The sequence below is a fragment of the Mytilinidion resinicola genome, assembly GCF_010093595.1.
Source record: "Mytilinidion resinicola strain CBS 304.34 unplaced genomic scaffold BDZ99scaffold_4, whole genome shotgun sequence".
Classification (NCBI taxonomy): domain Eukaryota; kingdom Fungi; phylum Ascomycota; class Dothideomycetes; order Mytilinidiales; family Mytilinidiaceae; genus Mytilinidion; species Mytilinidion resinicola.
The window spans coordinates 2,098,138-2,124,194 of record NW_022985440.1 but is presented as its reverse complement, the minus strand read 5'-3'; the positions used below and the strand labels follow the sequence as shown (position 1 = coordinate 2,124,194).

General features: G+C 52.0%; 12 protein-coding genes across 12 annotated transcripts; 7 read left to right on the top strand and 5 right to left on the bottom strand.

The window, feature by feature from the left end:
- The first annotated feature begins 215 nt into the window (after positions 1-215).
- On the top strand, positions 216-1,984 carry BDZ99DRAFT_410929 (phospho-2-dehydro-3-deoxyheptonate aldolase-like protein). Its single transcript, XM_033716604.1, has 3 exons — positions 216-490; positions 537-1,316; positions 1,366-1,984. Exons 1-3 carry the CDS (start codon positions 445-447, stop codon positions 1,644-1,646), a joined length of 1,107 nt encoding a protein of 368 aa, XP_033581375.1. The 5' UTR covers positions 216-444; the 3' UTR covers positions 1,647-1,984.
- Positions 1,985-1,998: 14 nt separating this feature from the next.
- Positions 1,999-2,793, bottom strand: BDZ99DRAFT_460070 (Got1-domain-containing protein). Its single transcript, XM_033719308.1, has 5 exons — positions 2,708-2,793; positions 2,629-2,655; positions 2,521-2,569; positions 2,222-2,439; positions 1,999-2,111 (listed from the first exon to the last, which is right to left on the bottom strand). The coding sequence occupies exons 1-5, from the start codon at positions 2,736-2,738 to the stop codon at positions 2,017-2,019; spliced, it is 420 nt and encodes a 139-aa protein (XP_033581374.1). The 5' UTR covers positions 2,739-2,793; the 3' UTR covers positions 1,999-2,016.
- Positions 2,794-4,477: 1,684 nt separating this feature from the next.
- BDZ99DRAFT_507013 (gamma-glutamyltranspeptidase) lies at positions 4,478-6,549 on the bottom strand (the record flags this gene model as incomplete). Its single annotated transcript, XM_033724211.1, has 7 exons — positions 4,478-5,268; positions 5,301-5,375; positions 5,431-5,473; positions 5,512-6,003; positions 6,049-6,208; positions 6,256-6,289; positions 6,337-6,549. 7 exons carry the CDS (start codon positions 6,547-6,549, stop codon positions 4,633-4,635), a joined length of 1,653 nt encoding a protein of 550 aa, XP_033581373.1. The 3' UTR covers positions 4,478-4,632.
- A 688-nt stretch (positions 6,550-7,237) lies between these two features.
- Positions 7,238-8,595, top strand: BDZ99DRAFT_460068 (glutamine synthetase/guanido kinase). Its single transcript, XM_033719307.1, has 2 exons — positions 7,238-8,210; positions 8,284-8,595. Exons 1-2 carry the CDS (start codon positions 7,384-7,386, stop codon positions 8,324-8,326), a joined length of 870 nt encoding a protein of 289 aa, XP_033581372.1. The 5' UTR covers positions 7,238-7,383; the 3' UTR covers positions 8,327-8,595.
- Positions 8,596-10,697: 2,102 nt separating this feature from the next.
- BDZ99DRAFT_460065 (uncharacterized protein) lies at positions 10,698-11,295 on the bottom strand. The gene has a single exon (XM_033719306.1). It carries the CDS (start codon positions 11,187-11,189, stop codon positions 11,022-11,024), a length of 168 nt encoding a protein of 55 aa, XP_033581371.1. The 5' UTR covers positions 11,190-11,295; the 3' UTR covers positions 10,698-11,021.
- Positions 11,296-12,586: 1,291 nt separating this feature from the next.
- Positions 12,587-14,510, bottom strand: BDZ99DRAFT_460063 (FAD dependent oxidoreductase). The gene is made up of 6 exons (XM_033719305.1): positions 14,262-14,510; positions 13,918-14,212; positions 13,659-13,813; positions 13,208-13,602; positions 13,005-13,137; positions 12,587-12,948 (listed from the first exon to the last, which is right to left on the bottom strand). The coding sequence occupies exons 1-6, from the start codon at positions 14,425-14,427 to the stop codon at positions 12,854-12,856; spliced, it is 1,239 nt and encodes a 412-aa protein (XP_033581370.1). The 5' UTR covers positions 14,428-14,510; the 3' UTR covers positions 12,587-12,853.
- Positions 14,511-14,650: 140 nt separating this feature from the next.
- BDZ99DRAFT_460062 (NAD(P)-binding protein) lies at positions 14,651-16,289 on the top strand. Its single transcript, XM_033719304.1, has 5 exons — positions 14,651-14,850; positions 14,970-15,277; positions 15,334-15,433; positions 15,515-15,785; positions 15,834-16,289. The coding sequence occupies exons 1-5, from the start codon at positions 14,802-14,804 to the stop codon at positions 15,871-15,873; spliced, it is 768 nt and encodes a 255-aa protein (XP_033581369.1). The 5' UTR covers positions 14,651-14,801; the 3' UTR covers positions 15,874-16,289.
- Positions 16,290-17,072: 783 nt separating this feature from the next.
- Positions 17,073-17,810, top strand: BDZ99DRAFT_460059 (histone-fold-containing protein). The gene is made up of 2 exons (XM_033719303.1): positions 17,073-17,622; positions 17,679-17,810. Exons 1-2 carry the CDS (start codon positions 17,281-17,283, stop codon positions 17,796-17,798), a joined length of 462 nt encoding a protein of 153 aa, XP_033581368.1. The 5' UTR covers positions 17,073-17,280; the 3' UTR covers positions 17,799-17,810.
- A 501-nt stretch (positions 17,811-18,311) lies between these two features.
- On the top strand, positions 18,312-19,061 carry BDZ99DRAFT_410912 (uncharacterized protein). The gene is made up of 3 exons (XM_033716603.1): positions 18,312-18,429; positions 18,483-18,698; positions 18,755-19,061. The coding sequence occupies exons 1-3, from the start codon at positions 18,316-18,318 to the stop codon at positions 19,016-19,018; spliced, it is 594 nt and encodes a 197-aa protein (XP_033581367.1). The 5' UTR covers positions 18,312-18,315; the 3' UTR covers positions 19,019-19,061.
- Positions 19,062-19,400: 339 nt separating this feature from the next.
- Positions 19,401-20,382, top strand: BDZ99DRAFT_379793 (uncharacterized protein; the record flags this gene model as incomplete). The annotated part of the gene is made up of 4 exons (XM_033715164.1): positions 19,401-19,499; positions 19,551-19,949; positions 19,997-20,167; positions 20,215-20,382. 4 exons carry the CDS (start codon positions 19,401-19,403, stop codon positions 20,380-20,382), a joined length of 837 nt encoding a protein of 278 aa, XP_033581366.1.
- Positions 20,383-20,482: 100 nt separating this feature from the next.
- Positions 20,483-20,899, bottom strand: BDZ99DRAFT_360220 (uncharacterized protein; the record flags this gene model as incomplete). Its single annotated transcript, XM_033714666.1, has 1 exon — positions 20,483-20,899. A coding segment is annotated over one exon (417 nt), but the record flags the coding sequence as incomplete, so codon positions are not given.
- A 913-nt stretch (positions 20,900-21,812) lies between these two features.
- BDZ99DRAFT_437326 (nuclear pore protein-like protein) lies at positions 21,813-25,762 on the top strand (the record flags this gene model as incomplete). The annotated part of the gene is made up of 6 exons (XM_033717578.1): positions 21,813-22,507; positions 22,560-23,211; positions 23,266-23,468; positions 23,517-24,316; positions 24,367-25,103; positions 25,168-25,762. The coding sequence occupies 6 exons, from the start codon at positions 21,813-21,815 to the stop codon at positions 25,492-25,494; spliced, it is 3,414 nt and encodes a 1,137-aa protein (XP_033581364.1). The 3' UTR covers positions 25,495-25,762.
- Positions 25,763-26,057: the final 295 nt, after the last annotated feature.

Sequence of the window (26,057 nt, the reverse complement as noted above, 5' to 3'; positions counted from 1 at the left end):
AGAAGAAAGGAGAGATACAGCAGCAGAAGGCATGGCGGACGCGGTGAAAGGAGAAGCTGCGGGTGTCGTGGTGTTTCAGTTGGGCGCGAAAGCCTTCCAGGGGGTCTTTTCGCAGCATCCACGGCCTTGAAGCACGCTTGACAGGGAGTCGTGTAGGCGGTGAGGGTCTATGCCCACTAACCCCGCGCCCTGGAGTCTAGAAAATAAAGCACGGCGAAAAAGAGTCATGGTGAAGCTGAACGGCAGACCACTTTTCTTGAGATACATAAACCCGACCCACACCTTCTGTCTTCTCTCGTTACTCATCAGTCGCTCCTCGATCCCGTTCTTCATCAGTTGAATATCTACGAGCTGTATTAAAGCAATTGGCCTTGTGGAACACCCTGCCACTTCATTGTCTCCATACTGTGACTCCGCCTCTCTTCAACTTCTACATTCCCCACAATGGCCTCCACCGGCGCCAAAAACGAGACCAGCGACGATGTGCGCGGTATGCAGACCTCATATGCCTTCCCAGACTTAATTGACATCCTCAGTCCTGGGCTACGACCCGCTCATCTCCCCCGCGCTCCTCTCCGCCGAAGTCCCTGCTCCCGCCTCCGCCCAAAAGACCGTGATCCAAGGCCGCCGCGAGGCCGTCCACATCATCACGCAGCAAGATGACCGCCTGCTCGTCATGGTCGGGCCCTGCTCCATCCACGACCCAGCGACCGCGCTCGAGTACTGCGCGCGCCTCAAGCAGGTCGCCGACCGGCTCAGCGGCGACATCCAGATCATCATGCGCGCCTACCTCGAGAAGCCGCGCACGACGGTTGGCTGGAAGGGCCTGATAAACGACCCGGACATCGACGAGAGCTACCAGATCAACAAGGGCCTGCGCGTCAGCCGGAAGCTGTTCTGCGATCTGACGGCCCAGGGCATGCCTATTGCTAGCGAGATGTTGGATACCATCTCCCCGCAGTTCCTGGCGGATCTGATCTCGCTCGGGGCTATTGGTGCGCGTACTACGGAGTCACAGCTACATCGTGAGCTGGCATCTGGTCTCAGTTTCCCAATTGGCTTCAAGAACGGCACGGATGGTGGGTTGACGGTGGCTGTGGATGCTATTGGTGCTGCGGCGGCGAAACACCATTTCATGGGTGTGACGAAGCAGGGTCTCGCTGCTATTACTCGGACGGCTGGGAACGATCACTGCTTTGTGATTCTCCGAGGTGGTACTAAAGGGACGAACTTCGACAAAGAAAGCATCAAAGCTACGAGGGAGGCCTTGAGAAAGAAGGGCGTGAGGGAATCTATAATGGTTGACTGTTCTCATGGTATAATAATCCCTACCCTTAAATCTGCTATTACTTACCGATATTGCAGGCAATTCGAACAAAAACCACCGCAACCAACCCCTTGTCGCCCGATCTGTAGCAGAGCAACTCCGCGAAGGTGAAACCGGCATAGTCGGCGTCATGATTGAGTCCAACATCAACGAGGGCAACCAAAAGGTGCCCGCTGAAGGTCCCGCTGCCTTGAAGAAGGGCGTCAGCATCACCGATGCTTGTATCGACTGGGAAACCACTGTGACGGTACTCGACGACCTAGCGGCTGCGGTACGGGAACGAAGAACTAAAAACAGTGCCATCAACGGCACCCACTAGACGTCAATTCCCTTCAAAGTTTCACACTACCAGACTCAAAAACTGTCCTTCATACCATGCATATTCGCTTCATACCGGGAAACCAAAAGTTCCGTTTGGGTAGGGATTTTTTAAAATAAGAACCGGTGTTTTGGGATATCCGGCATAATTTGTTCAAAACCATACCAACATCTTCGCTCCTGCGTAATTACTTCAATTGCTTGAGACCCAGAAATCTATTCCATGACGTGCCGTGCCGTTGCGCCTAGCAAAATGTCGACAGGCCCAAGTCAACTCCGCGTTTGAGCCAACGCTTGCTTAAAACATTCGTATAATACACTCCCCGCCCTCTCCCACCCTCCTTACCCACCCTCCACCTCTCCCTGGCCCGCTACACAGGCAGCTCTGAATTCCTTGCCCCCGCGCCCACCCGCTCCAACACCATGGTGATGTACGGCCCAACCACTGGTATGTTCCCCGCAAACCCTACGATACGTCAGCAAAGCACCTTTCAAACCTCTTAACCTCCCCATTTCCCCCCCTCCCCAATCTCCTCCATAACCCCTGCTCGTATGAAAAACGTGGGGCGCGCGTACCAGCAATCGTAGCAAAGAAGTCCCCAAACAGCACAAAGATCCCATACAGCTCGACCAGAAACCCGACGAACGGCCACCGGAGCAGGATCAGCAGGATGCCGGCCGCGAAGGCGGCGGTGCCTTTTAGCTTCTGGCGGCGCGCGAAGAAGAGGGCGGTTTTTTGAAAGCCGATTATGCAGGTGAGGCCGATGAGGAAGAGGATGTTGCCCATTGCGAGCCTGGGGAGAAGAGGGGGTTAGTTAGAAGGGAGGTAGAGGGGATGGGGGGATTGAGGGGGTGTGAGGGGAATGGGAACGTACATGGCGCGATCAAAAAACATCATGACGCCGCCGAGCAGGAAGAAACCGCCTGAGTCTCGCGTTTAGGATAGCTGGTTTGGGGAGAGAGGGGTTGCGTGTCGTACCTACCCCCAGAGCAGAATGCGACTCCGATTTCTGCGGAAGGAAGTTAGCAATGTGGGATTGAGTTCGGTGGGGGGAGGCGTACTTTGCGAGTCTGAGAGCCACATGGTAGGCATTTTGGCGGGCTGGTTCGTGGGTGAGGTTTGCGGAGAGGCGCGAGGAGGAGAGGTGGTTATGTTGAGAAGACGCGATGGTGTTCTTTAGATTGGCTGCGGCGCAGGTTGATGACCGGGGTTTTGCCGGCGCGAGATTAAAAGATGGGATGAAAAGCTTGGCTGGACTTTCCTCTGTTCTTCCTCACTCGAACTCAAAGGGCATCAATACTTTGGCTGGTTAGGTGTATATTATTGAGCTGAGAGCTGCTGGATCAAGCTCTTGTATGGATCGTAAGGCTTATGTATCTTCTTCCATCCGGTCTGGTCGGAATGCCTCCGGGAAGCTGCAAGATGGGTGCCTACATACAAGGAACACCTGTTCAATGGCTGGAGGCATTGGTGGTATAGTATAAGTCGAAGCCTGGAGGCCGCGTCCCGACATATGTAGGTCATCAAGGATAGTATCGCTAGGTAGGTAGCAATTGCGAAGCTTGCCAGTCACCTCTTTTCATATCCCATCTCAACTCCATCAAAATACCAAATGAATTCAAAACCCGCCTTGACGACAGTAGCTGTCCTTGCTACTGTAACTACGATCTCCTCCCCATGTGATCCTGGTATTCCGTCTTGGCGAAGAGCGAAAAATCTCAGACCGCCATAAGCCGGAGCGTCCTCTTGAGCCATGCTTTGAAAGAAGCTTGGTGGGTGGAGTGAGCTTGATTTGGAGAGTCGAACATATTCCGTTTCCCTTCAAACTGGTTTCAAGTGACCTGTCACGCTCGACTTGCAGGTAGGTAGACTCGTCGCAAAAAAAAAGTCCAAAAAGAGAACAAAAACTTCAACACTCCAAGGCCTCGAACTCCTAACTCTCAAATGGCAAAACAGGAAGGCGATCCAGCGACCCCTACGCCTTAGACTATAAGGTCGCATTACGGGCTGGCTGAATAGGCCACATCTGTTTATGGGAGGCACCCAAAAATAATAGAAATATATAGACTGATTAAGGTTGGACCCTGAGAATTGGGATCTCAACAAACGCGCGCCCCGGTGCTCAGACCCTATCACGTCATCACAAATCGGCCATCTCACTTCAGCACGTCGCGATAGTGGCGAGGCAGCGCTCGAAGCTATTGTAGATGCACGGCTCACAGTCGCCTTTGCGCTGCCACGAAGTCCAGGCATACTGCCGCCGACAGCCCAGCTGTCACTGCGCACAATTCTCTGGAGTCGCAATCTTTTATGGCTATAAGCTATAGCTTTTCTTGTAGTCTATAAGTAGCAGTCTGTCTCGATAGAATCTGCACATCGATTGACCTACGTCACCGAAAGCAGATTCACGTTGCCAAAGATAGTCCCGACGACAGTGTCCCAGGGAGTAGGCCTCGAGGTGCCTCAGACTTGAGGGATGGAATCTTACCTACGGTCTTAGTGTGTCCAGTCGGAGTCGTGGAGTTCGGGAGTCAATGAGAATATTTTGGCTTGAAGGCTCGGCTGTAGATTTCGACGTGAAAAGACACACACGATGTCTTAAGAGGAGGTTGCAAGCGAAAATTTTGTGAATTCTGTGCTAGCACCGTACCGATTATATGTGATGTGAGGAGTCATCCCAGCATTTAGCGCTTTATAAATCTCAGATTCCCAATGAAGGTGATCTTTTCAATCAATGAGATTGTAGTTCAGGATTGTCACCCAGTCGGGTTATTTAGTCGTTCAAATTCAAGAGCAAACTAGATCAGATCATGTGCCTTTCCAACTGGATAGAGCGCAAATGACAGGTATGATTGTATGTTGCATGTACGTACTCTCGACGTCCCTACTCGGCTATGGTAATTCGAATACTTTTGTCCTTGCTCTTTGCCGGGTCTATGACTCTCACACTAGCTACCAACCAGGCCGACATCTTAGTCGACGTACTTTAGGTGGCATAGCCAGCAGCCGGTGCAAAGTTAGGTTCTCCTACGGCTTCAAAAGTGCCATTTGGCAAGCGGCGGAGAGCATTCAAATCCGCTCCACGTTCAGCGCAAGTGATATTATGCCCTAATCCTCTCAGGAAAGCAGCGGTTGCATTGTTGTATCGATAATTAAGTTCCAAGTTGTTTGGAATTAGCTGATCGTGGAATCTCGGTATGTCGAGCGCAGTGTAAAGATCCATCCGACGATCCAAGACATTCCAAAGGCCTTGGATTACAGCCGTGATGATATGCGAGCCTCCTGCGCCTCCTAAGGCGTAATAGAGGGTGTTGTTTGAGAGAAACTCGACGATAACGGGAGCCATCGACGAAAGTGGTCGCTTTTCCGGCCGTACAAAGTTTGCAGGTGACGGGATATAGCCAAAAGCGTTCGAAACTCCAGGAATGGAAAAGTCGTTCATTTCGTTGTTCATGATTATCCCGGTTTCGGGCACCATAACAGTGGATCCGAGCCAAAGATTGATTGTACTGGTCAAAGAGACCGAAAGACCTGATGCATCGGCGGTGACAACATGAGACGTGCCTGGAGTTTCAATTGATTCAAAGCCGCTTGGATTATATGCTGACACTGGCAATGTATGCTGGTCGGATATCTTAGAGCGAACTTGGCGACATATTCCGGAGAAATTAACTTTTCGTCAAAAGTAGTAGTGTTACTCATGAAAGCCGGATCACCGAGCTCCGTCCTCTGTTTATCGTAGTCAATTACGATCCCTTGCCAGTTGGTGTGGCCATCTACTCACCGCTCCGAATGCAAAACGAATGGCTTCATCTAGTCTGTGTGTACTGATGTTCAACATGGAATGATCGCCAATTGGCTGTACCCTTCGACTGTTTTCAGGACGCTCAGGACAACCGCGCCGCCACTAGGGGCTCCCATAGATGTAATTTTGAAGTTACGATAAGTGATTGACATGGGCTCTCGCTCGATGACGTGGTAATTCTTGAGATCATCTAGGGTCATTGTTCCGTTTGTCGCCCGCAAAGCACGAATAGTAGCTTCCGCTATGTCACCTTCGTAGAAGACGTCAGGACCTTCCTTTGCCACTCGCTCGAGCACAGCTGCGAGCCTCTTCCTAGTGAGTGTATCGCCTAGCCCAAGCAGCGTGCCGTTCGGCGCAAAGTCCACTGCCCAAGCTGGATCTTCCGTAAGGAATTCAGGATTGTCGACCCCTTCGAAAACTTCAACCAAAGACTCATCTGCAATGAAACCATCTCGTGCGATTCTGATGGACGGTTCCACCAAGTCTGCCCATGGCAAATACCCGTACCGCTCGTAAAGATGCTGTAATCCTCTCAACTCACCGGGTACACCGCTTCGAACAATCAGCAAATGAATCGACAGAGTCATAAACAAGTACCTAGCCAGCCCTCCAGTCAAAGAAGCCTCTTCATCATTGACATACATGTCCTCGAATGCCGCAGCTGGAGCAGTTTCGCGGAAGTCGATGGCCTCATAGGTCCCATTCGGGGCTCTGATGACCATGAAACCTCCCCCGCTGAGGCCTGTTGATTCCAATCCTAAACTAACAATTAACAGAGCCTTGTTATTGGATGATGATGCATACCAATCACGCCTACGCAGAACTCTGTCGCAATCATCTAGTAGGATTAGGTGGGGCTCTCCATAGCACAAATGCACCACTCACTGCGTCTGCGGCATTTCCGCCCTTTCGCAGAATATCAATACCAATATCACTGCAGCGAGCACTCATCGAAGTGACGGCCCCCAGCTTGGCCTCACCGTGGTCATGCGACGTATGGGGCTTGTTGACATCGACAGGCAGATGCGTGGCCCACGAATTAAGCTTCGAGTAGGATAGGATAGTCAGGACAGAAAGGAAACAAACGAAGCAGGCCATAGCGAAGGACTTTGGGATGCGAAGGGGCCGAATGGTGGGCAGCTCCATTAGGGGAGAAGGAAACGAGGGAGGGGGGGCCTGCTTGTGGAATTCTCGATATTCGGCTGATAAAAGAGAGGGTTGAGTTGATGGTAGAGTCGTCAAGAGGAAGTTAGAAAAGGAAGAGGCGAAGGAAAGTAGAGGGCTGTCTGTTAATCACGAGGCTTCCGCTGAACCGCGGAACGCCTGCCGCAGTAGGTGGAGCTTGTTCCGCGCGTTAAAGCAGCTGTAGAGAGACAGTTGCCGAGAGGCAGTCGCGGAGGTTGTTGTTGACGGGCCCCTGAGCTCCTTCTCGGGGCCTTGTTAAGTTGAAGCTTAGAGACTGGCGACTCTTTTAGGACGACGCGCCTGTCTCTAAGCTAGTTCTTCGGCGACTATATTAAAAGAGCTCTCGACTGTCGACGGTTAATTGATCGTCTTCCTTCGATCGCTAATCCTTATTTGATGCGTGAGGAGGCTCTAGTAAGGTGGAGGCTCCGTAGGCCGTGGGATCGTCTGTCGGCACTCCGGTACGAGGATGAGAAAGGCCTTGTGCACCCATCGCATATGGAACCGGGGCAGGTGCTCATGTTCCCCGACTGGGCCTCACTGCGTGCGTTGTCTTCAAGCGAGGCTATTGTGCAATGTTTCGTGCATGAGAACGTCAGCCTCTATCGTACACTAGAGCATCCGACCGATCGTTGCCCAAGAAGCTGTTTTTAGAGAGTGGTGTCGACGGCGAGAGAGGCGCATTCGCTCACGTTTCTTTGTGCATTTGAACTCGAGTTCTATCTGCTTCAAGAAAACAGCAGTCCTATGAGTGACCACGAAAGTGTGTCGCATTCATCGGAGCTGATACCCTGGTGCTCCTCGCAAAGACTGCATGGTGGAAGAGCGGATTGTCTTCGCAAATGTATGCTTGCGCTAGAAGATACAGAGATTTTCGTCGAACATGGACATGCCGAAGGATCAATTTACCAATTCGAAATATCCACTGGGCCCCTCGAACCTCTGGCCGCTGTGGACGCCTTCTATGCATCCCGAGACATAATCAAGAGAACGGCGTTGAACAGTGGCTACCAAGCAACATTCATCCCGAGACCGATGTTGGACTCCTCGCCATCTGGTTTGCATTTGAATCTCTCAGTTCACTCTTCCACGGCATCATATCTTAAAAGTTCCGAGGGAAGAGTCGAAGCAAATGTAGCTGACATGTTCCTTGCTGGGATACTGACCAGGCCTCCGGCTCTTTGCGCCATCAGTATGCCTAGTTCGCAGAGCTACCTGCGCGGCGCCACATATGAGACCATGGGCGAGTTCGTAGCTTGGGGCAAATCCAACCAATCCGTTGCTTTGAATGAAAGAGCACGAGGCTATTGGGAAGTGAGGTCTCTGGACTGCTCGGTAAATGTTCATCTGGCTGTTGCCGCTTACATTGGGGCTGGGATACTTGGACTGGAAAAGAATGAGGCGCTACCATCGAAGGACCCCGTTGTCGCAGTCGAAACCCTTCACCCTAAGGACCGGTCGTCCCTTGGGATTACTAAACGCCTTCCGGCATCCCTGGAGGAGGCTTTACTAGAACTTCAGGAGCAGAAGGCGATCGATTTAGAAAGTGTTCTTGGGTGCAGAATGCTAGAGCTCTACCAAGAAGTTAAACAAGCCGAACTGAGAAGATTTAGGAAATGGGAGGACGAGAAGAAAAGGGAGCTATACATGTTTCATTTCTAGCATTTTTTGTATACCTACTTATTCGTAATATACCCCTCTTTGCATATGAGTGAACAAATAGACAATAGAAAATCGAAGGTAGTAGAAGTGAAAGTCTAGAAGTAACGTGTATATTGGTTGAAAGTCGGACCTTGAACATTAGATCACAACAAACGCGCTCAGGCCCCATCACGCCATCGAACGGGCTCTCGCGCTTCAACATGTCGTCGCTCTTCATCATGTCGGCGATGGTGTCAAGGTCTTGCTCGACGCCCTCACAGGTACACGGCTCGTAGTGGCCTTTGCGCAGCTACGAAGCCGGCGCATCCGGCTGCTCGCGATGCTGGGGAGCGTGGAGGGGATTTCGGCCCCTTCCGCGCCGAGAAGCACCTTGAAGTCACGAGCCACTGCAGAGTAACGAAGGTATCGAGGAAGTATCGTTGTAGCCTTTGCCCGCTCATGGGTAAGGTAAGTTGGCCATACTTTTCGTGTCCTTTCACACTGGTGTCTCTCAGCGCTCTTCTGACAGTGTCACCTTGAGCTCCCCCTTGACTACGAAGTTCTCACATGCCCTCCACATCGTGTGTTTCGTGTCCGTGAGCCGATGTGCTTCCCCTTAATTTAGAGGGTTTTTCTTCCTTCGTATGTGTTACCTGACGTAGAAAACATTGTAGCAATCAAGCGGTTAAAGTGAGTGCGGCGCAGAGAGACAGCCTGCAGCCTTGGGGCGCCATCCACCACAGACGGCCGACAGGCAATTGAGGAGTGAAAGGGAAACTTGGGTGCTGTAGCCTCAGTAAGTAGAACGGAAGCTCAGCTCACGGCCTAATGAGCGATAGAGGTCGACTACACAGCTAGCTCGTCTGAGTATAGAGTTGCAAAGAGCCGCTGCCCATGAAGCAATGCTAAGAGCCTAAGGGGGTCTCAGCATCAAGATAGTGAATGAGGAGGGAAAAGGAAACCCGAAGAGTCTGCTCCATCAAATTCGGAGGCCGGGTAACCACATGATCCCACTTTATTCCTTGTCTAAGATCGCAATTCTGAAATCAAGTCTCCAGTCGACAGAGCGCTACACACTAGTCTTCCTCCTAAATCACTTATCCAATGCGTCATCCCATCCGCCACAAGTATCTCAGCCTCCTATCGGAAGCATGTATCACATCCTAGTTTTGCAAAGTCCCCCATTTTGAGAAAATTGGCTAATCCTATTCCGGCCCAAACCGCGAGGTATGCACGAGCTCGCGCGTTGGGCCACATGCGGAAAAGTAGACCTCATATCAGGGATTCCATCTCTACAGCATATCATTCCGTCCAATGACCCAGCGCTACAATCAAGCCACAAAATTGCCGTGTAAGGGAGTGTTTCTGGACGTCTATAAAGGGGAAAAAGCAGCCTCCTAGCCAATTAATCTTCAAGATAGTTCAACATTAACCCAGAGAAGGTGGTTTACCATGGCTCACTCGGTTTTCGCGCTAGGTCACCGGATGTGATGATATGCTGTACCATCCTCCTACAGCACCTTCGTTTATACCCCATGCTGTGTGTATAGCTTATCCCAATATGACCCAGACCGCGACGTACACATGCGCTCGCGCTCTGGGCTGAAATTGGAAGAGTCCATGTCCTGTCAGGTGTGTTACACTAGCTTCCTATTATCAAATTGCCCCTCATTTCCCGTGTTGAATAGGTATAAACTTCCCATTGCAGCCCGGAGTGCGAGCTTACTATACAATTCGCGCGTTGGGCTACAACGGGAAGAGTGGATCTCTTGCTATGAGCTCTAGTCCATGCTTTTGAGCTTTGAAGCCTTGCGCAAAGCCCATGTTGAGGAGGTTAACTGCTCCTAATATGGCCCAGACCGCGACGAAACCCTTCTCACGAAGTCAACTCGCGCTTTTAGCCATATCGGGAAGAGTAGATCTCCTACCAGAGCGCGAAGTATGAAGTGAGCTCGCGCTATGGGCCATAACGGGAATGGCAGCCTCGTCGCTAGGGGTATTTTGCCTATGTCGAGAAGATAAACTTGCCCTATTCTGGCCCAGAACGCGAGCAAAGCCCTTGTATACCTGAGCTCGCTCTCTGGCCTATAATGGGATGGTTTAGCCTCCCTCTGGGAGATCTTCGCACCAGGTTTCAAGCCCTGTTATCTATGGAATGCTTCTCCCAACGCTTTGGGTTAGGTCTCTTACCCAAATTTCGACTGCTATACCATGTCGTTGCACATTTACATAGGCAAATAGGGTATGCACTCCACAGTTGGTTTTGAGTCTACAAAATAGGTCTTATACAATTGGCTTCACAAATTTGAAGAGTTCGAGAAGGTAGAGATGCCTTTACAAAGTATCTGCAACATCCTTACGTAAACCCCACTTCTCCAGTCTTTCCACGATCCGCATCTTCATCTAGACTTGGTACTCTCCACAGATCCCTTCCGACCATCTCCGCTCGTCTTCACTGCTCACCATCAAGCCTTCTTAAACCTCTCTCTCACCGAGAACATGTCTACGCCCTCGCTCGAAAGTTGACCCACCATCATTAGTCTCCTCCCCAACTTCGCCTCCACCATTCCGCGCGAGAAACCGCACTTATACTCCCTCCCATCAAAGGAATCGTTGACGCTTGTTGATATCCCTTCCACCAGACCATTGCTCGTTTCGCATTGTGGAATTTACATCCTCCCTCGAAACCCTCCCACCAGCCGGTGGATCCCCTGAGAGGGTTGGAAGGCCTTCGCGGAAGTCTATCAAACCTGCGAATTCGAACTGTCTTTGTCTAGCTTTGAAATCTGGGGGCGAGGAGGAGGAGGTTTTATAGCTGGTGGAGATTGGGAGACTAGTGGAGGCACCTGGGGAGCAGGTGCTTTTGGTTTTGTTGTTGGCGTGCTCTCGGGTTTAAGGGAAAGTGGGGACATTCACTCCATTTCAGTCATCTACATAGTATGTTCCTACCACAAAACTCTGTGTACGTTGGATTCTCGCTGTCATAGATACCAGAAGCCCGAAGCAAGTATATCATGCCTTTGCTGTATAATAGAGGATAGGGTTGTCCGAGGTGTTCGATTTGACAGTCCGCAGTCCCCGCCTACCACTCCCACCACTCCCGCTCCCCTCAGACAGCACTCATACCCTGTATATACCAGCACAACGACCCCACTCCAGCGTCTCAACCTCCATCGCCAGCCCCCATCATCGCCCCGGCCTCTGATTCTTCCCCACAAACCCCCCTCACGCCCCTAAACGTCGCCGCCGGCACTGCAAACACATCAATATCCACCCCATCCGGCGTCTCATCCTCCACCCCATCCGGCCATCTCAACCTCCTCCTTCCTCCCCTCCTCCCCGTCGCCATCATTCAACTTTCCCTGGACCGCGCCATAGTTGACGGTGGCAGCCTACTCGCCAACTACGCCCTGCAGGTCTACATCGCGGCTTCTTCTACGTCCCGCTCATCTTAATGCTAGCGGCACTGCTGCTGGTGCTGTTGAATGATAGGACTCAATATCCGGCGGAATAAAGGAGCCGACGCTATCATAAGAGCGATACGGACTGGGATATACTGCTAGAAGACGCGGTATGGGATGTCGAGGGCAAACATTCCTGCATTGCGGAGGACACGCGCGGCGCGGGGGATGTAGTGGATGCCGTGAAGGTGAGCAGGAAAAGAAGAAGATAGTGCTTGCTTTGGATGAGGTCGGGACATGACGTCAGCGATCGTGGTAGCTCTCATGAGAGAAATCCTTGGAGTTGGGAGCTGTGAAGCTTGGGAGCTGAAGGCGTGGTAGTAGAGGCATGAAGTACAGAAAAAGAAAGTATCTCGCGACTCTCAACGACGGATCATCGGTACGGAGGTACAGCCGTCCCAATACTTGGCCTCTGCAGTAACGGAAAGAAGAGTGGACTCTGGAGGAATATTTCTAAAGTCGGACAAAAATAGTCAATGCAAATTCAAACTCCAATCACAGCAGGAGTTGTAGCGGATTCCTGATTAACAAAGCACGGTCATGTTTCCAGCCAATCGAAGGATGTAAAGAATTCGGGAAGAAGTCCCTGATTCCTTACCGCGCCTCCTATAGCCGCAAACATCGTGGACCCAACGTGTTGCTTCCTAAACTAAATCCACAGCACTCGGGCGTGTTTACAGAGTGTTGGCACAATGTTAACAGCTTGTTAAAACGATTAAGCAAGCGCGTTGTGCCGTGAACCGCCTTTTAGGAAGCAACAGCGTAGGACCTCCGTGGTTGCCAATGTTGAGAACCGGTACCGGCGCGGGAAGGTTCAGTTATTGCGACGCGAGAGCACTTCACACAGTGACGAGAAGGGACTTTTTTGATCATGTTTACTACATATATGACGGCCAGTCTCGTAACCCGGGCGAAGACTGAGCCGTCTGTTACCGATTGCTCCACGCTTCCTTCTATGTTGAGTGACCTGAAAGTGAGCCTGAAAATGCAGCACGAGAAAGGGAGAAGAAAAGAAAAGGAAAGAATTAGATTGAGCCGTGGCTAGCCCAGTCAGCTCGCATGAGCTTTTTGAAAACGCCTTTTATCAGAGAGGAAAAGGAGACACGTGATTCAGATCATGGGAGAGACAGCGGAGTAATGTTCGCAGAGGGTGTCTGGCCTTCGATCAGTTCAGCCATACAGAGGCCCGTACCGGGGGCTTGGGAGATGCCTGAAGGGTAAGCGTTAGCATGAAACGAGACTTGTCGAGGAGTTTCGAAAACTCACCCCATGCGCCGTGTCCAGCAGCGACAAAGACCCCGCCTTCGGCTGCTGGACGAGTGGTGAGACCGCCGCCGAGTTTCTCATCTGGAACGCGTGCGATGATGGGTCGACCGCTGGAAGTTACTGGGCGGAAGCACTGCGAAAAATGAAGTTAGCCATTGTTCTCATTCTTGTGACCCGAAGCCCACAAGCGTGAAAAGACGTACAAGTGAAGCCCTAAGCACTTCGATCGCCTCCCCACCCCCTTCCAGCCCCAGCATGACCGCCGCGCAATCTCGCAACTGATTGATAGCCGTTTCATTAATCTCAATATCGGTTGCGACCTCCGGTAGTTTGATCTGCGTGGTATTTAAACCCGCGATGTAGAGCTCCCCGCCGAGGCGACTGAACAACTCCGGCGAGAACCCAAGCGTGTCGGTTGCAAAGACGGCGTAGCAGTCTTTGTCGGCGTCTGTGGCGGCGTTGTAGGTGGGGTTGCGGAAGAGTAGAGCATGGCCGGCGAGTGGAGCGATGGGGATCCGAGCTTTGGAGGAGGGGAACAGCGTGGAGAAGACTTTTGGAGCCCAAGAGCCGGCCGTTATGACGAGGCGGGTGCAGGGGACTTGGAGGTATTAGTGGCAGGGCTCCAGAGTAAGTTGAGGGAATGAGGGGACAAACGGTCAGTTTCCGTGCCGTCGGCGGTGCAGATACGGACGCTGGCAAGTTGGCCTTTCACGTCTTTGGAGACAGAGAGGGCGCGAGCAGGTTGGTGGAATTGCACACCGCGCGAGCGACATTCGTCGAGGAGGAAATGGGAGAAGCGGAGCGGGTCGCTGTGAAGTGTTAATGTTTGTCAATTGGATAGGTCGCGTGCCTTTGGGTAGACATATTGAAAATTTGGGACGACGAGGCAGTCTCAAAGACAGCTTCAACTTACATTTGTGCCGTACTGTTTTCCCGGCTGATGACCTCCAAGCTTGAGCCCTCACTCACAGCTAGCCACTCAGGCCCATTTGCATTGCCAGGCGCGCGAGCTCCAGAAGCCTGCGCACGACTAGTGCCATTTCGTAGGAAGTCTTCTCCGCTTCCGCCGACAACGTCACTGTCTGAGCTGAGGGAGGTTCCAGTGCTGAGGCTGTAACCCCATCTCTTTCTTCCGTTGTACTTCTCGGCGAGCTCCTTGTGCAATTTGAAAGACAATGCTCCAAGGGGAGCCACTGACGGCGCAAACCCTGGCGCGAATGGTGAGCATACTGCTCGAAAGAAGGGCAAAGTACTTACAATCAGCAGCCAAGAAGCCCCCGGCAAGGCCTGAAGCGCATTGAAAGAGTTCAGGCGAGGACTCGACGAGGTGAATGCTTTGCGCCTGCGTACGCGGCGACTGGGAGAGGTAGTAGGCAGTTGAGCATCCTACGATGCCGGCGCCAATGATCACGGTGTTGGACATGGTGAGTATTCGAAGATGCAGTGAGCACAGCGGGCGAAACACGGGAGTAGGACGGCCATGGTGGTATTAAGAGTCGCGGCAACAATGGGCTGAAATAATGGCATGCGGAACGGAGAAGTCGTACGATATCAAACGCTTTTTGCCGAGTGACGTTGGAAATGGGCCCACACCCCACCTCAGGCGCGCCAGATGATCGCCGCGGAGGGGTTCCGGCCGCCTTTGTGTGCCCTCCTGCGTGTCTCAATACATGTCTGAGCTTCATTATTGGGCTCAATCGAGGTTGACGATCACGTCCATATTGCGCGGTGGAGTTCTGGCCGGAAACATCTGACTTGCTGTCTCACAACACCCGCGAAAAGCCACTCCGAAACGCCATGGCTTCACAACCAGGCAAGGTCGTGATATTGACCGGCGCGTCCAGAGGTACGGTGCCCTCCCGCTGCTATTGGCTATGCTTAAGCCGTCGTCTCCGTGTGATTGGAGCACATAGCTGCTATCGCTTCTTCCCTTGGTCGTATGAATACACTGACAGCTGAACGCAGGCATCGGGCTTGCAATCGCCCACTTCCTCCTCAAACAGAAATGCAACCTCGTCGTGGTAGCCCGTAGCAAGGAGCCACTCGAGGCTTTGCGAAAAGAATATCCGGACCAAGTGCAGGTGCTTGCTGGAGATCTTTCCGACTTCTCGTTAGGACATCAGGCCGTCGAGCTCGCGACTTCGACATGGAGCGAAGTCGACGCCCTCATCCTCAATCATGGCGTTCTCGACCCCGTTAAGAGAGTTAGCGACACAGACGCTGAAGAATGGAGATCCTCATTTGATGTCAACGTCTTTTCAGTTGTGGCACTGGTACGTCGAAAGAATATATGTATTGCTATTGAAGATTTGCTAAAAGGTAGATGTAGGTGAAAGCTGCTCTTCCGGCGTTACGGGCTACCCATGGGCGCATCATATTCACGTCATCTGGCGCAGCAGTGAGTTCATACTCTACCTGGGGTGCTTACGGTAAAATTCATCGTCCTTCTGCCCTATCTTCATCGCGCGAGGTGACGAAGTCTCAGTCAATGCTGACTAGATGGACAATAGGTGCGTCAAAGGCCGTCCTCAATCACATGGCCAGCACCCTAGCCACAGAGGAGCCCAAGGTGACGACTCTCTCCGTCCGTCCCGGAACTGTGGATACGGAAATGCAACGAGAGATACGAGAGCTGCATCATAGAGCCATGGATAAGAAAGACGCAGAAAAGTTCGCAAGCCTACACTCCAGTGGTACTCTCCTGAAGCCCGAGCAGCCTGGTCATGTCATTGCTCGGCTGGCTCTGGATGCGCCGAATGATCTTAGTGGAAAATTCCTGAAGTAAGTCGTACGAGGCTCAATCGAAGGCATGTGCTGACATCACGCAAGCTGGAACGACAAGGACTTGGCGAAGTTCCAGGAGACTTGATCAAGAGATGGAGGGGATAGCTTGCCCGCATTCATGCCCTATGCGACTAAGTCAGCCGAGGTCATAGCACGATAGTTGTAAAAGTGAGAAGAACAAATCAAAAGCATATCAGTCGAAAGATGAAAAGTCTCGAATCATTGTAACACCATGAGGCCGCGAAGCCTTCAGTCTTAGCATGGAATGATTGTGTCATCATAGCGAGGGGGTTACGGAAAAGCATGAGAGGCGCTTACCGAAAAGGCACGGCCAGGCTGTGAGACAATGGTAACAAATAGCACCTGAAATAGCACCTGTACTTTGAGGAAGTCAGCGTCGTATTCCAAAAAAGATCGCTCGAGAGAGTGGCAAGAAACAAACGTGTCAGATAATCGAACTTAGTTGATTCGTCATTAGATTCCGAATTTGATAGTACAAGGTTTACTCATCATGTTGTGTATGTGTGGGGGAAGAAGAGCGAATGAGACGTACCTTGCGGTCTCAGGCACAAACATGCGGGTTAGAAGACGGCACCTACGTGGTGGGACAGCATCATAGGCTCCAATGGATGTTGCCTCGTCGACCAGCAAGGATGGACTACTACTCCGAGATACGATGGGTCGCGTTGTACAGCTCTAATCTTCCAGCGGCTCGACGAGAGCTCTTCTAGTATAACGCGACTCTACCTCAATGCGTGTACGGTTGTGGCATGATCGAATGCATCATGTTTCGTGACTGTGGGAGGAGCATCGCCAGCGATGAAGAAATTTCTGTTCGCAGTCAGTTTCTGCGCACAACCCATGATTTGGAAAAATTGCGGGTGTGATAGGTATCTCAGAAGATTCCGTTTGGCTTAGGATGGTCGATCATCAGAGGAGTAAACTCCATAGTATGATAGGGGCGACACGAATGCTCATCATCGAGGTGGACGTGAAGGAGATTTTGGGTGGAGCTTACCTTGAGACGTGGGCTCGTCATCGCGGCCATGAGTACACGTAGACGAGCAATGCATCACTACCACATGCTACTGAAGAGGTAGATGCAGCGGGGGTGATGCGGACGCGGGTGGTCGAAAAAAAGTGTGATGTGTTGGAGAAGAAAATCAGAGATGAGGTCGCGGATATTATTCCAGGACCGGGCTTGGCGGCGGTGGTGGCCCGAGCGCCCCGAACTAGGCACGCTTAAAGAAAGGAAGGAACCTCAGCTTCCAGCACATATAAGAGCTCCCACGTCGCCCGCTATTCTCGAGATGCGCGCCCCACCCACCACCATTTACACCTCTGCCCGTCGCGCATCTCGCTCCACCAACGTGCCTTGAACACAGCCCCTACATCTTTTGCGAATATGTCTGACCGCGAGTTTGGGGGTAAGCCTCGAAGAATTCCCATTCCTTTCAACCGTTAAAGAAACTAATTCGCGTTTGCGCAGGAAATGATGAGCTCTCACTTCCGAAAGGTATGCGACTTCTTAGAAACCGGCCCCATACGCGCGAATTTACTAACTCCACCGATAGCCACAGTCCAGAAGATCATCACCGAGATTCTCCACTCCGACCCAGGCGTGACGTTTGCCAAAGACACGCGCGACCTCCTCATCGAATGCTGCGTAGAGTTCATTACTCTCATTTCCTCCGAGGCCAACGAGATAGCTGAGAAAGAGGCGAAGAAGACGATCGCCTGCGAGCATGTCAAGGCAGCGCTTGAAGAGCTAGATTTCGGCAACTACGTGCCTGCCATCCTGGAAGTAGCGGCGGACTACAAGAAGACCCAAGCTGTATGTTCTCTCCTCCCTCAGGCCTAGCATAGAGACCATGCTAACATGCCGTGCAGAGCCGTGAAAAGAAGCAGACCAAGATCGAGCAGAGCGGCATGACGGAGGAGGAGTTGATACGACAACAGCAGGAGCTATTCCGCTCCGCGACCGACAAGTTCAACTCTGGTCCGCAGTGATCGAATTCGGAGGGTATGTTTGCTTGCACTGGCGTTTTGTGGAATGTGCTTTACTTCCGGCGTAGGGACTGGGTCTTCGGGAGTGGTTGTGAAAACCGGCGTACAATATAGGCATCGCGGTGCCTGCGTGCAAGCGTATGGGCCGAACTGGCGTTTTGATTACCTTGGCACATGATGGCATGAGGCCTTACTTCAGGTTACTTCATTTGAATGCGACAAATGCAAAGGGCTACTTGCTTCAGCATCTTCACATGAACCAGCCTTAGTGAAGTCAAGATGATGAAAAGCGAATACTACTGAAACTTCAGGCGTAAAACTAGATAGATCGTGAAAGTTGAGCTGAGGGGCTGTCACATGGATGGAGCAGCGGATGACGTTCCAAGGTTGGCGCCGTGACTTTCTTGAGGCGAGCCTCGCGTTGCGCGCCCGCAGAACTAACCACCTACCTAGGCTTCCTCCACCAACCACTATCAATAAAGGACCTCCCCTTCTACAACCCACAAACTTAACGTCCATCATGTCCGGCTTAGAAAAGGCTCTTTTCAACCTCAAGTTCACGACGAAGCAGTTAAACCGGCAAGCGGCAAAGGCGGGCAAAGATGAGACCGCCGAGAAGGCCAAGCTAGAGAAGGTATGCGCCCTGCGGGATATTCACATCATGACTCCACTCACGAGACTCCCCAGGCTATGAAAGCAGGTCACAATGATATCGCCCGCATCTACGCCCAGAATGCCATCCGGAAATCAAACGAGAAACTCAACCTCCTCCGGCTCGCTTCCCGCATCGACGCTGTCAGCAGCAGAGTGCAAACCGCAGTTACAATGCGACAAGTTACTGGCAGCATGGCGAATGTAGTAAGGGGCATGGATTCGGCCATGAAGGCCATGGATTTGGAGAAGGTGCGCAAGAATGGTATATCGCTTTTGGACACAGCAGACTGACTCCGCATTTGCAGATATCCGCCGTGATGGATAAGTTCGAGACCCAGTTCGAAGACCTCGACGTCGCGACAGGATACTACGAGAACGCGACTTCATCCGCAACCGCTGTTGGAACTCCGCAGGAAGATGTCGATCGGCTGATGAACCAGGCGGCAGACAAGGCAGGCGTGGAGCTACATCAAGACTTGGAGGCGGCAACGCCCGCGAAGACGAAGGTTGGCCCAACGGAGCAGGAGGAAGAGGGCTTGAATGAGAGGCTGAGGGCACTGAGGAGCTGATTTTGCTTCACTGGTTGTGTTGCTGAAGCCACGGAGTTTATGGGCGTCTTTCGGGGTTATGGTGATTGCCTTGCACAAATGAATGCTACGAGGGCCTCGACTTGTAGCCAAACTGCAGATTCATATATCCATCTTACTACTATCCTACGATGAGCATTCAAACAAACTACCATTTGCCAGTGAACGTGAATGCGGGGGTGGTGAAGAGGGCTCGTGCGCCGCTATTGGATCTGTTATTGGTGCCATTGTTGTACCACGAACAAACACCAACCACCACATTCATTTCCTTACTGCCATGTCACAGCCACCTGTCTTGTAGTTTTATTTAAGATTTATCTACTGTATCGCATTTACCCACACCTCCATCTCCAACATTGAACCCATGGCAAACCCAGCAGAGAACGCACCGCAGACGTCCACCGGGATGGACGAAGCCGAGTGTGTAGCCGCCCTCGCATACCTAGAAAAGCTGCAGGACCAGGTGCTTTCATTTCGACCCTTCCTATAGAAGCTGTCACTGACGATATACCAGCTTCAAGACCTCCGCCTCACAATGCCTCGCATCCTAGGCCCCCTCCGAACGCCTCACCCATCACCTGCAGCCCTGTACCAGGACTTCAGACACGCGTCTATGAGCAGCGTGAATGACCTCAAGAAGTTTCGATCAACATGGCAAAGCCCAGAGACACAAACACTGTTCGAGAAAGCCAAAGAGAGCCAGAAAGCGAATCCCGACCTCAAAGCAAACAACGATGTCCCACGATATGGCTGGACAGAGGAATATGAGTCCGCTGTGAAGAAAACAGCCAAAAGTGATGATGGAGCTTGGCCAGAGGAGTCTGAGATGGAATACCCTAGTATCCTGGCGAAGTTCAAGGAGGACCATCCGAATTTCAAGGTCACAATAGAAGCGGACAATCGAATTTTCAACGTACGACGCACACTTCCGCATACTAGTTCTCGTATTGACAGTAGTAGATTGGATATAAGGCCTCTATGCTCTATTTGAAGTTTCGCGTCGTTCGTGCCAAGGAAGCAAATACAAAGCGTAAATTCGACGTTGAAAATTCCGGGGCTATGGCTCTGTCCCCGGCCATCACTCGATGCCTAGCCTCAAGGCCTAACCCAGGTAGTCTGCGCAACTTGCTGGTTCGTCTCCATTTCTAGTTCTTCCTCCATGGTACTGATTTTTCCAGGACATGATCGCCGCATACACCGATGTTAGAAAGACGCGCTGTGCTAAGTGCACAAAGCAGGTCGATTCTTCGGGGCTGACTCCCGCTGCTCGGCGAAGGAAAGCCGTGGACAAGAGTGAAGCCCAATCTGAGACAGTTTGGGAATCCTTTCACGAAGGCTGTCTTTGACGGGCTAGTGATGGTGGGCGAATGGGAAGTCGCCCAAATCGAAATCATCAAAATCATCGAAGCCAAAGTCGTCATCGAAGTCATCCTCAGAGTCCGGCTGGTCCTGCCACCACTGTGCATTCATATCCTTGAATGCATATGGTCCTATTCTCGCATTCGGCTCGGGCCGCCACCTTACATCCATCCAAGAATTCCCCTTAGGGTAGCGATACTTGCGAGCCTTAAAGTCGTAACTTACTCCGGGTTGTCGATGTTTTTGAGTCCACGGCATCCCGCGTAACGCTCCATCTGGCCCGCGATGATCGACGTCGTTCCACCTCGCCCACCTCGGTTTCCTCTGTCGATTGTACAGGTGGTCTTTTCTGTCCGCGCTTATTGTGACATGGATATCTGGACCCTTGTTTTGGAGAATGTCTTTCCATCGCCCAGAGGTCGTTCCGCGTTTGCCGTCCTTGGGCCAAACGAAAGCGTAGTGTGGCTTCACCTTAGAAAGTCGCCGACCACCCTGATACCATCCTGATTGTACGTCCACTGGAATCGGAGGGCCTTGGAATATCTGTCCGAATGGGTCTTCGAACAAGTGGCCAGGAAGGTGGACTGGCTTTCCTCGCGGGACATACTCGGCCGGCCTACGCTCCCACGGGATATCCACAGGAACCCAATTCGGGACGTCCATCGAGTCGTTTGTCACAATGCCGATATCGTTGACGTGTTGCGCATATGATTCTATGCATATGTCAGTGAGGAAGTGACCGTTTGAATTCTCTGCAGAAGAGCACGTTGAACTTTTTAAAGAGCTATATACCATTTCCGCCTCACTTTTTCTGCCATCTTATCTACACGTTTGTACAAACAAGTTAGCTTCGGACCCACCGTGTTTTGTAAAGAATCTCGGTATCCTAGTACTTGTCCGAATGAGCATCGACAAACAGTTTTCGACTGCGCTCAAACGGCCGCAATTGCGTGCGTATGTCGAACTCTTGTGACATACGCGATCTCTGTATGCATCTCGATAGGATTTAGATTAGCTTTGGCAATCATTTTGCTCGTCGTGTCTTGATAGCATTCTCAATTAGGTAGACAGCGAATGATCAGTGGTATGTCGAGATACTTCGTAGCAAGCTCAATAGCAATCTTAAGAAACTCAGAGTATTCTTCAGAACTCTCAGGCGTGAATAATATGAGAATGAAATAAGCAGTCTCAATTAGCAGGCACATGAATTGCAGAAGTGACTCAAAATCTAGCGTTCATCAATATGCTGGCTTATGTAAAAGGCGATCCGCTGCCTGGCGTTCGCTGGTCAAAGCACAGGTAACCGTGCAGCTCCAGAAAACATACGCGATCGAAGCTCACCAGCTTGACAACTCAACTCCCACCCTCCTCACTCCACCGCAGCCCCAGCGCTCTTGGGAGACCCATCGCGCCGGTCATGTTCTCTAATCTCGGTATCACCACAGGAGCACCGCCGTTTGGTAGCAATCCTGCGACGACCTCTGGGCAATCCGGTTCATCTTTGTTTGGCAACACTGGCACCTCCTCTGCCGCACCCAACGGAGGCCTCTTCTCCAATCTCGGCGGCGCTCAGCAGGCCACTTCTTCTGCAGCACAGCCTACTGGAGGCTTGTTTGCACGCGTCCAACCCGCAAATACTTCTGCGCAAACCACGTCCGCTGGAGCAGCTGCTCCTGGATTGTTCTCCAATTTAGGCACGACGCAAGGCCAGGCTCAGCCAGTTTCCAGCGCCGGGGGACTGTTCGGTGGACTCAGTGGACTAGGAGCTTCGACAAACCCGCCTCAGCAACCTGCCACCGGGGCGTCAACTTTCGGGGGCTTTGGTAGCCTAGGCGCCTCCACAAACCCACAGCCAAACAACGCGAGCCAACAGCAAGGACAAGGGCAGGATCCGTCTTTGGCTCAGTCAACGAGTGCTACGGGAAAGAATGCACACTTCGACCAGCTTCTGGAGCGCGGCAAGAAGAGGAACAACCAGGCCAATGGAGTATCTCAGTTTGGGGACTTGCCAACGTTGCAGCTTGGGCTGGGAGACATTGCGAGGAAGGTTCGCAATCTTGGGACTGGTGGGCCTTCGGCGTCGCAAGCGGCACAGGGCGACTACAGCAGAGCGTACGTTCAAAGCGATGGCTTGAGGCAGGACAAATATTAATTATTCATACAGACACTACGTTCTCGCCGCCTCTGGAATCTCTACTGGACGAACGCTTCGAGACCTCAATCAATTCGGCTCGCAGGTTGGCTTAGGTGTCGCAGGAGCTGCGCCTGCTCCTCTAGACTCAGATGTCGACAGCTATCTCTCCAATTTGCAGTCTCAATCTACGCTCGCATTGATCCAAGAAGGACTAGAACAATCCAAACGCGACTTCGACACTTTCCTAGAGGACAATGTCCAGATGGAGTGGGACGCGCAACGGAAGCGCATATACGAGCATTTCGGGCTTGGGAGACAAAGCGAGAACCTAGCTGCAAGCGCTACGCCAGGTCAATCCACTCGCGGTGCTTTCGGAAGGTCCTCACGCCGAGGAAACGGACTGGGCGCTTCAACGGCTGCTTCTGGAGGCATGTCGTTCGGAGCGACTGGAATGCGGTCGGTCATTGGAGCTCCCGCATTTTCCGGCCGTGGTGCGCCTCCCCAGGACTTCTCAGAAAAGACCGCAGCTGGTGCACAAGCTGGTCCAGAAGACAGAGTCGTCAGAGACAAACAAGAGAGATTCGCGACGAGTGTCCGAGAGCTCAACCAAGCCAGGCTGGTGAAGAAGGTCTATCCTGTGCTATCTAAATTTGCGGCCGTTGAACGACCTACGGGGATTGATGTGAGTAGCTTTCCTGGTACTACTATTTACAGACTAATATCATTACCTACCCAGAGCACCCAGAAACTCGTCGACGCATACAATGCGCTCATTGAGATCACAAAGGAGAATTCTAACGTGACGAATGTCACAGATGAGGGCGCTGTCAGAGAACGAACTTTTACGAGGGCTTACCTTGCAGAGAACAGCAATTCGGCAGATAGCTTAGCTATTCGGAAAGCTATTCTGAACGGGTCACGGCAGTACTTGGAGAAGAGGTGAGTGTGCGTAGAAATCCTGGTGATCAATGCTTACATGTACAACAGCTACCTCGAACAAATTGCGAGCGAAATCGACAAGAACCCTGTGGATGCTAATCCTGGCGGTGTTCCTTCAATCGTCGCTAAAATCCGGGCATTTATCAGATTGAAGTCGTCCCGCAAGGAGCTTGGGGCCGACAGCGATCACCTAGCTCGGATTGGTGACAATGATGATTGGCCATGGGTTATGGTCTTCCACCTATTGAGAGGTGGTCTACACCAGGAAGCTGCCGCTTATGTCAAAGACCCGAAACACCAACTGTTCTTCAAGGCCAATGACCGGCAGTTCATTGCTGGGATATCGCAATACGCAGCCAGCCCAGACCGGAAGCTGGCACCACAAACGCAGCAAAATCTGAGCCACATATATGCCCAGCGCTCACGAATAGGTCCCGAACATGCTTCAGATCCGTACCGTATGGCTTGTTACAAGATCGTTGGACGCTGCGAACTAAACCGACGGAGTTTAGACCGTATCAACCAGAATATGGACGACTGGGTGTGGTTGCAGTTCAATCTCGCCCGTGAGAGCAGTCGTATTGAAGAGAGCGCTGGAGAATCTTTCGGACTGGAAGAGCTGAGAGCCAGCGTCAAGGAGATAGGACAGCGCCACTTCTCCGCTGGATCTGACGGTGCCAATGGTTTCGGTGTTTTCTTCTTCTTGCAGATACTCGCTGGGATGTTTGAGCAGGCCATCAGCTACTTGTACCAGCACAGCTACGTTTCTGCGGTTCATTTCGCCATCGCTTTGGACTTCTACGGGCTGTTAAGAGTCGCAAGCCTGGCTAGCGCTGGCACGGAGATTTGTGAGCGACGAGAACAGCAATTTTTTCACTCAAGTACTGACATACTTTAGTAACTTTCACAACCCGGGACCTACCTCAGCTGAATTTCGGTCAGATGGTTGGGTACTACACTCGCGACTTCCGGGCTGCAAAAGCTGAAGCGGCAGCTGACTATCTGACCTTGCTCTGTCTGAACGCTGATCTTGATGGCGAAGCGGGGAGAGAGCAAGCGCAGCTCTGTCATGAGGCTCTCCGTGAGCTCGTACTCGAGACGAGGGAGTTTGCCGAGCTGCTTGGTGATATCAGAGGGAATGGTTCTAGCATACCAGGAGCCATCGAGCAACGACTACCCCTGATCAAGATCGACGACCGGAGATCCTTCATGACGAAGATCACGGCGCAGGCGGCTAAGATAGCTGACGACAGTGGACGGACGACGGACGCGGTACTGCTCTATCACCTTTCCGAGGAGTTTAACAACGTCATTACCATCCTGAACCGCGCTGTTTCGGAAGCGCTGTCGGTTGACCTGGGCCAAGAAGCTCTGCGGCTGGAGCCTCTCAGACCCCGAGTGAACGCGGGCATCGTAGAAGGCCAGCAGCAACCACCACAACCAGGCTCAAGCCTCAGCTTGGCGGCCATAGATGACCCGATCCAGTTGGCCACGGCCATGAACAACATGTACGAACAAAACGAGGCGTACTACAGCAAGATCTCGCGCGAAAATCGACAAACAATCGCAGTGCTACTAGAGTTGAGCAGGGCGAAGAAGCAGGTAGAGGAGGGCAAATGGGCCCCAGCTTTGGATGTGAGTTTATTTTATACCTCCTCGTGTTCCTTAAAGGCCACCCTAGGTACTAACACGTCTGTAGACTATGATTGAAACGGACCTCCTCCCACTGCGGGCCCAAGGCAGACTATCTGAAATCCGCAGCTCGGCCACCAACTTCGGCAACTTTGCACCTGAGGCTGCTAGGAACGTTGGCCACGTCCTCATGTGGGCCATCATCTGCTGCGGCAAGCTTCGCGAGTACTTGCTCGGTGGTGCCTACGAAGATCCTACGAAGAGGAAACTGGCCGATCAGTGTCTCCAGCAAGCCAAGGACCTCATGGTCTTTGCTGGGCTGATCAGATACAAGCTTCCCCCGAGGGTGTTTGAGGTGCTGGCCAGGGCGGGCCAGGACGTTGGGGTGTATTAGCGTGTGGAAGTCTCTACAATGGAGTCGGTTTTCTATGGTGGTCATTAGAGCCGTGTTTCTCTTCTCACACTAAAAATCTGGCCCTTGGAGTGGCATGATGGCTGGATATCACGATGGTGTTTTGGTTGCATAGCATAGCTAGCGCAGTATCGTCATTGGATCAGGCCGGCTTTTGAAGGCTCTATTCATCGTGTCTTGGCAGATCAATGTAGCGAGCGAGTTCTTCAAATTCTTCACTAATGACTATGAGTGAGGCTCATATCAGGTGCTCCTCGCGTGGACAAGAGCTGCCAGGCGGTCCCACACAACTATAGCCGCCGGAGCTTGTCATGAATCGTCCCCCCCATTCAGCCCACTCAGCACTACCGTACGTAAATGTCAGGGCTACTTCCCCTTACAAGGCCAAGCTATAGTCATTCCATACCGAAGCAGAAAGGCAAAAAGGCCTCAAGTCTCGGAGATGGCTCGTTCGATCATTCGCCCCAGTGACACATCCTTTTCCTTGCACACTAGTGAAATACTACTCGTGATGCTCGGCAGTCACTTGCCGTTCACCATGTCGG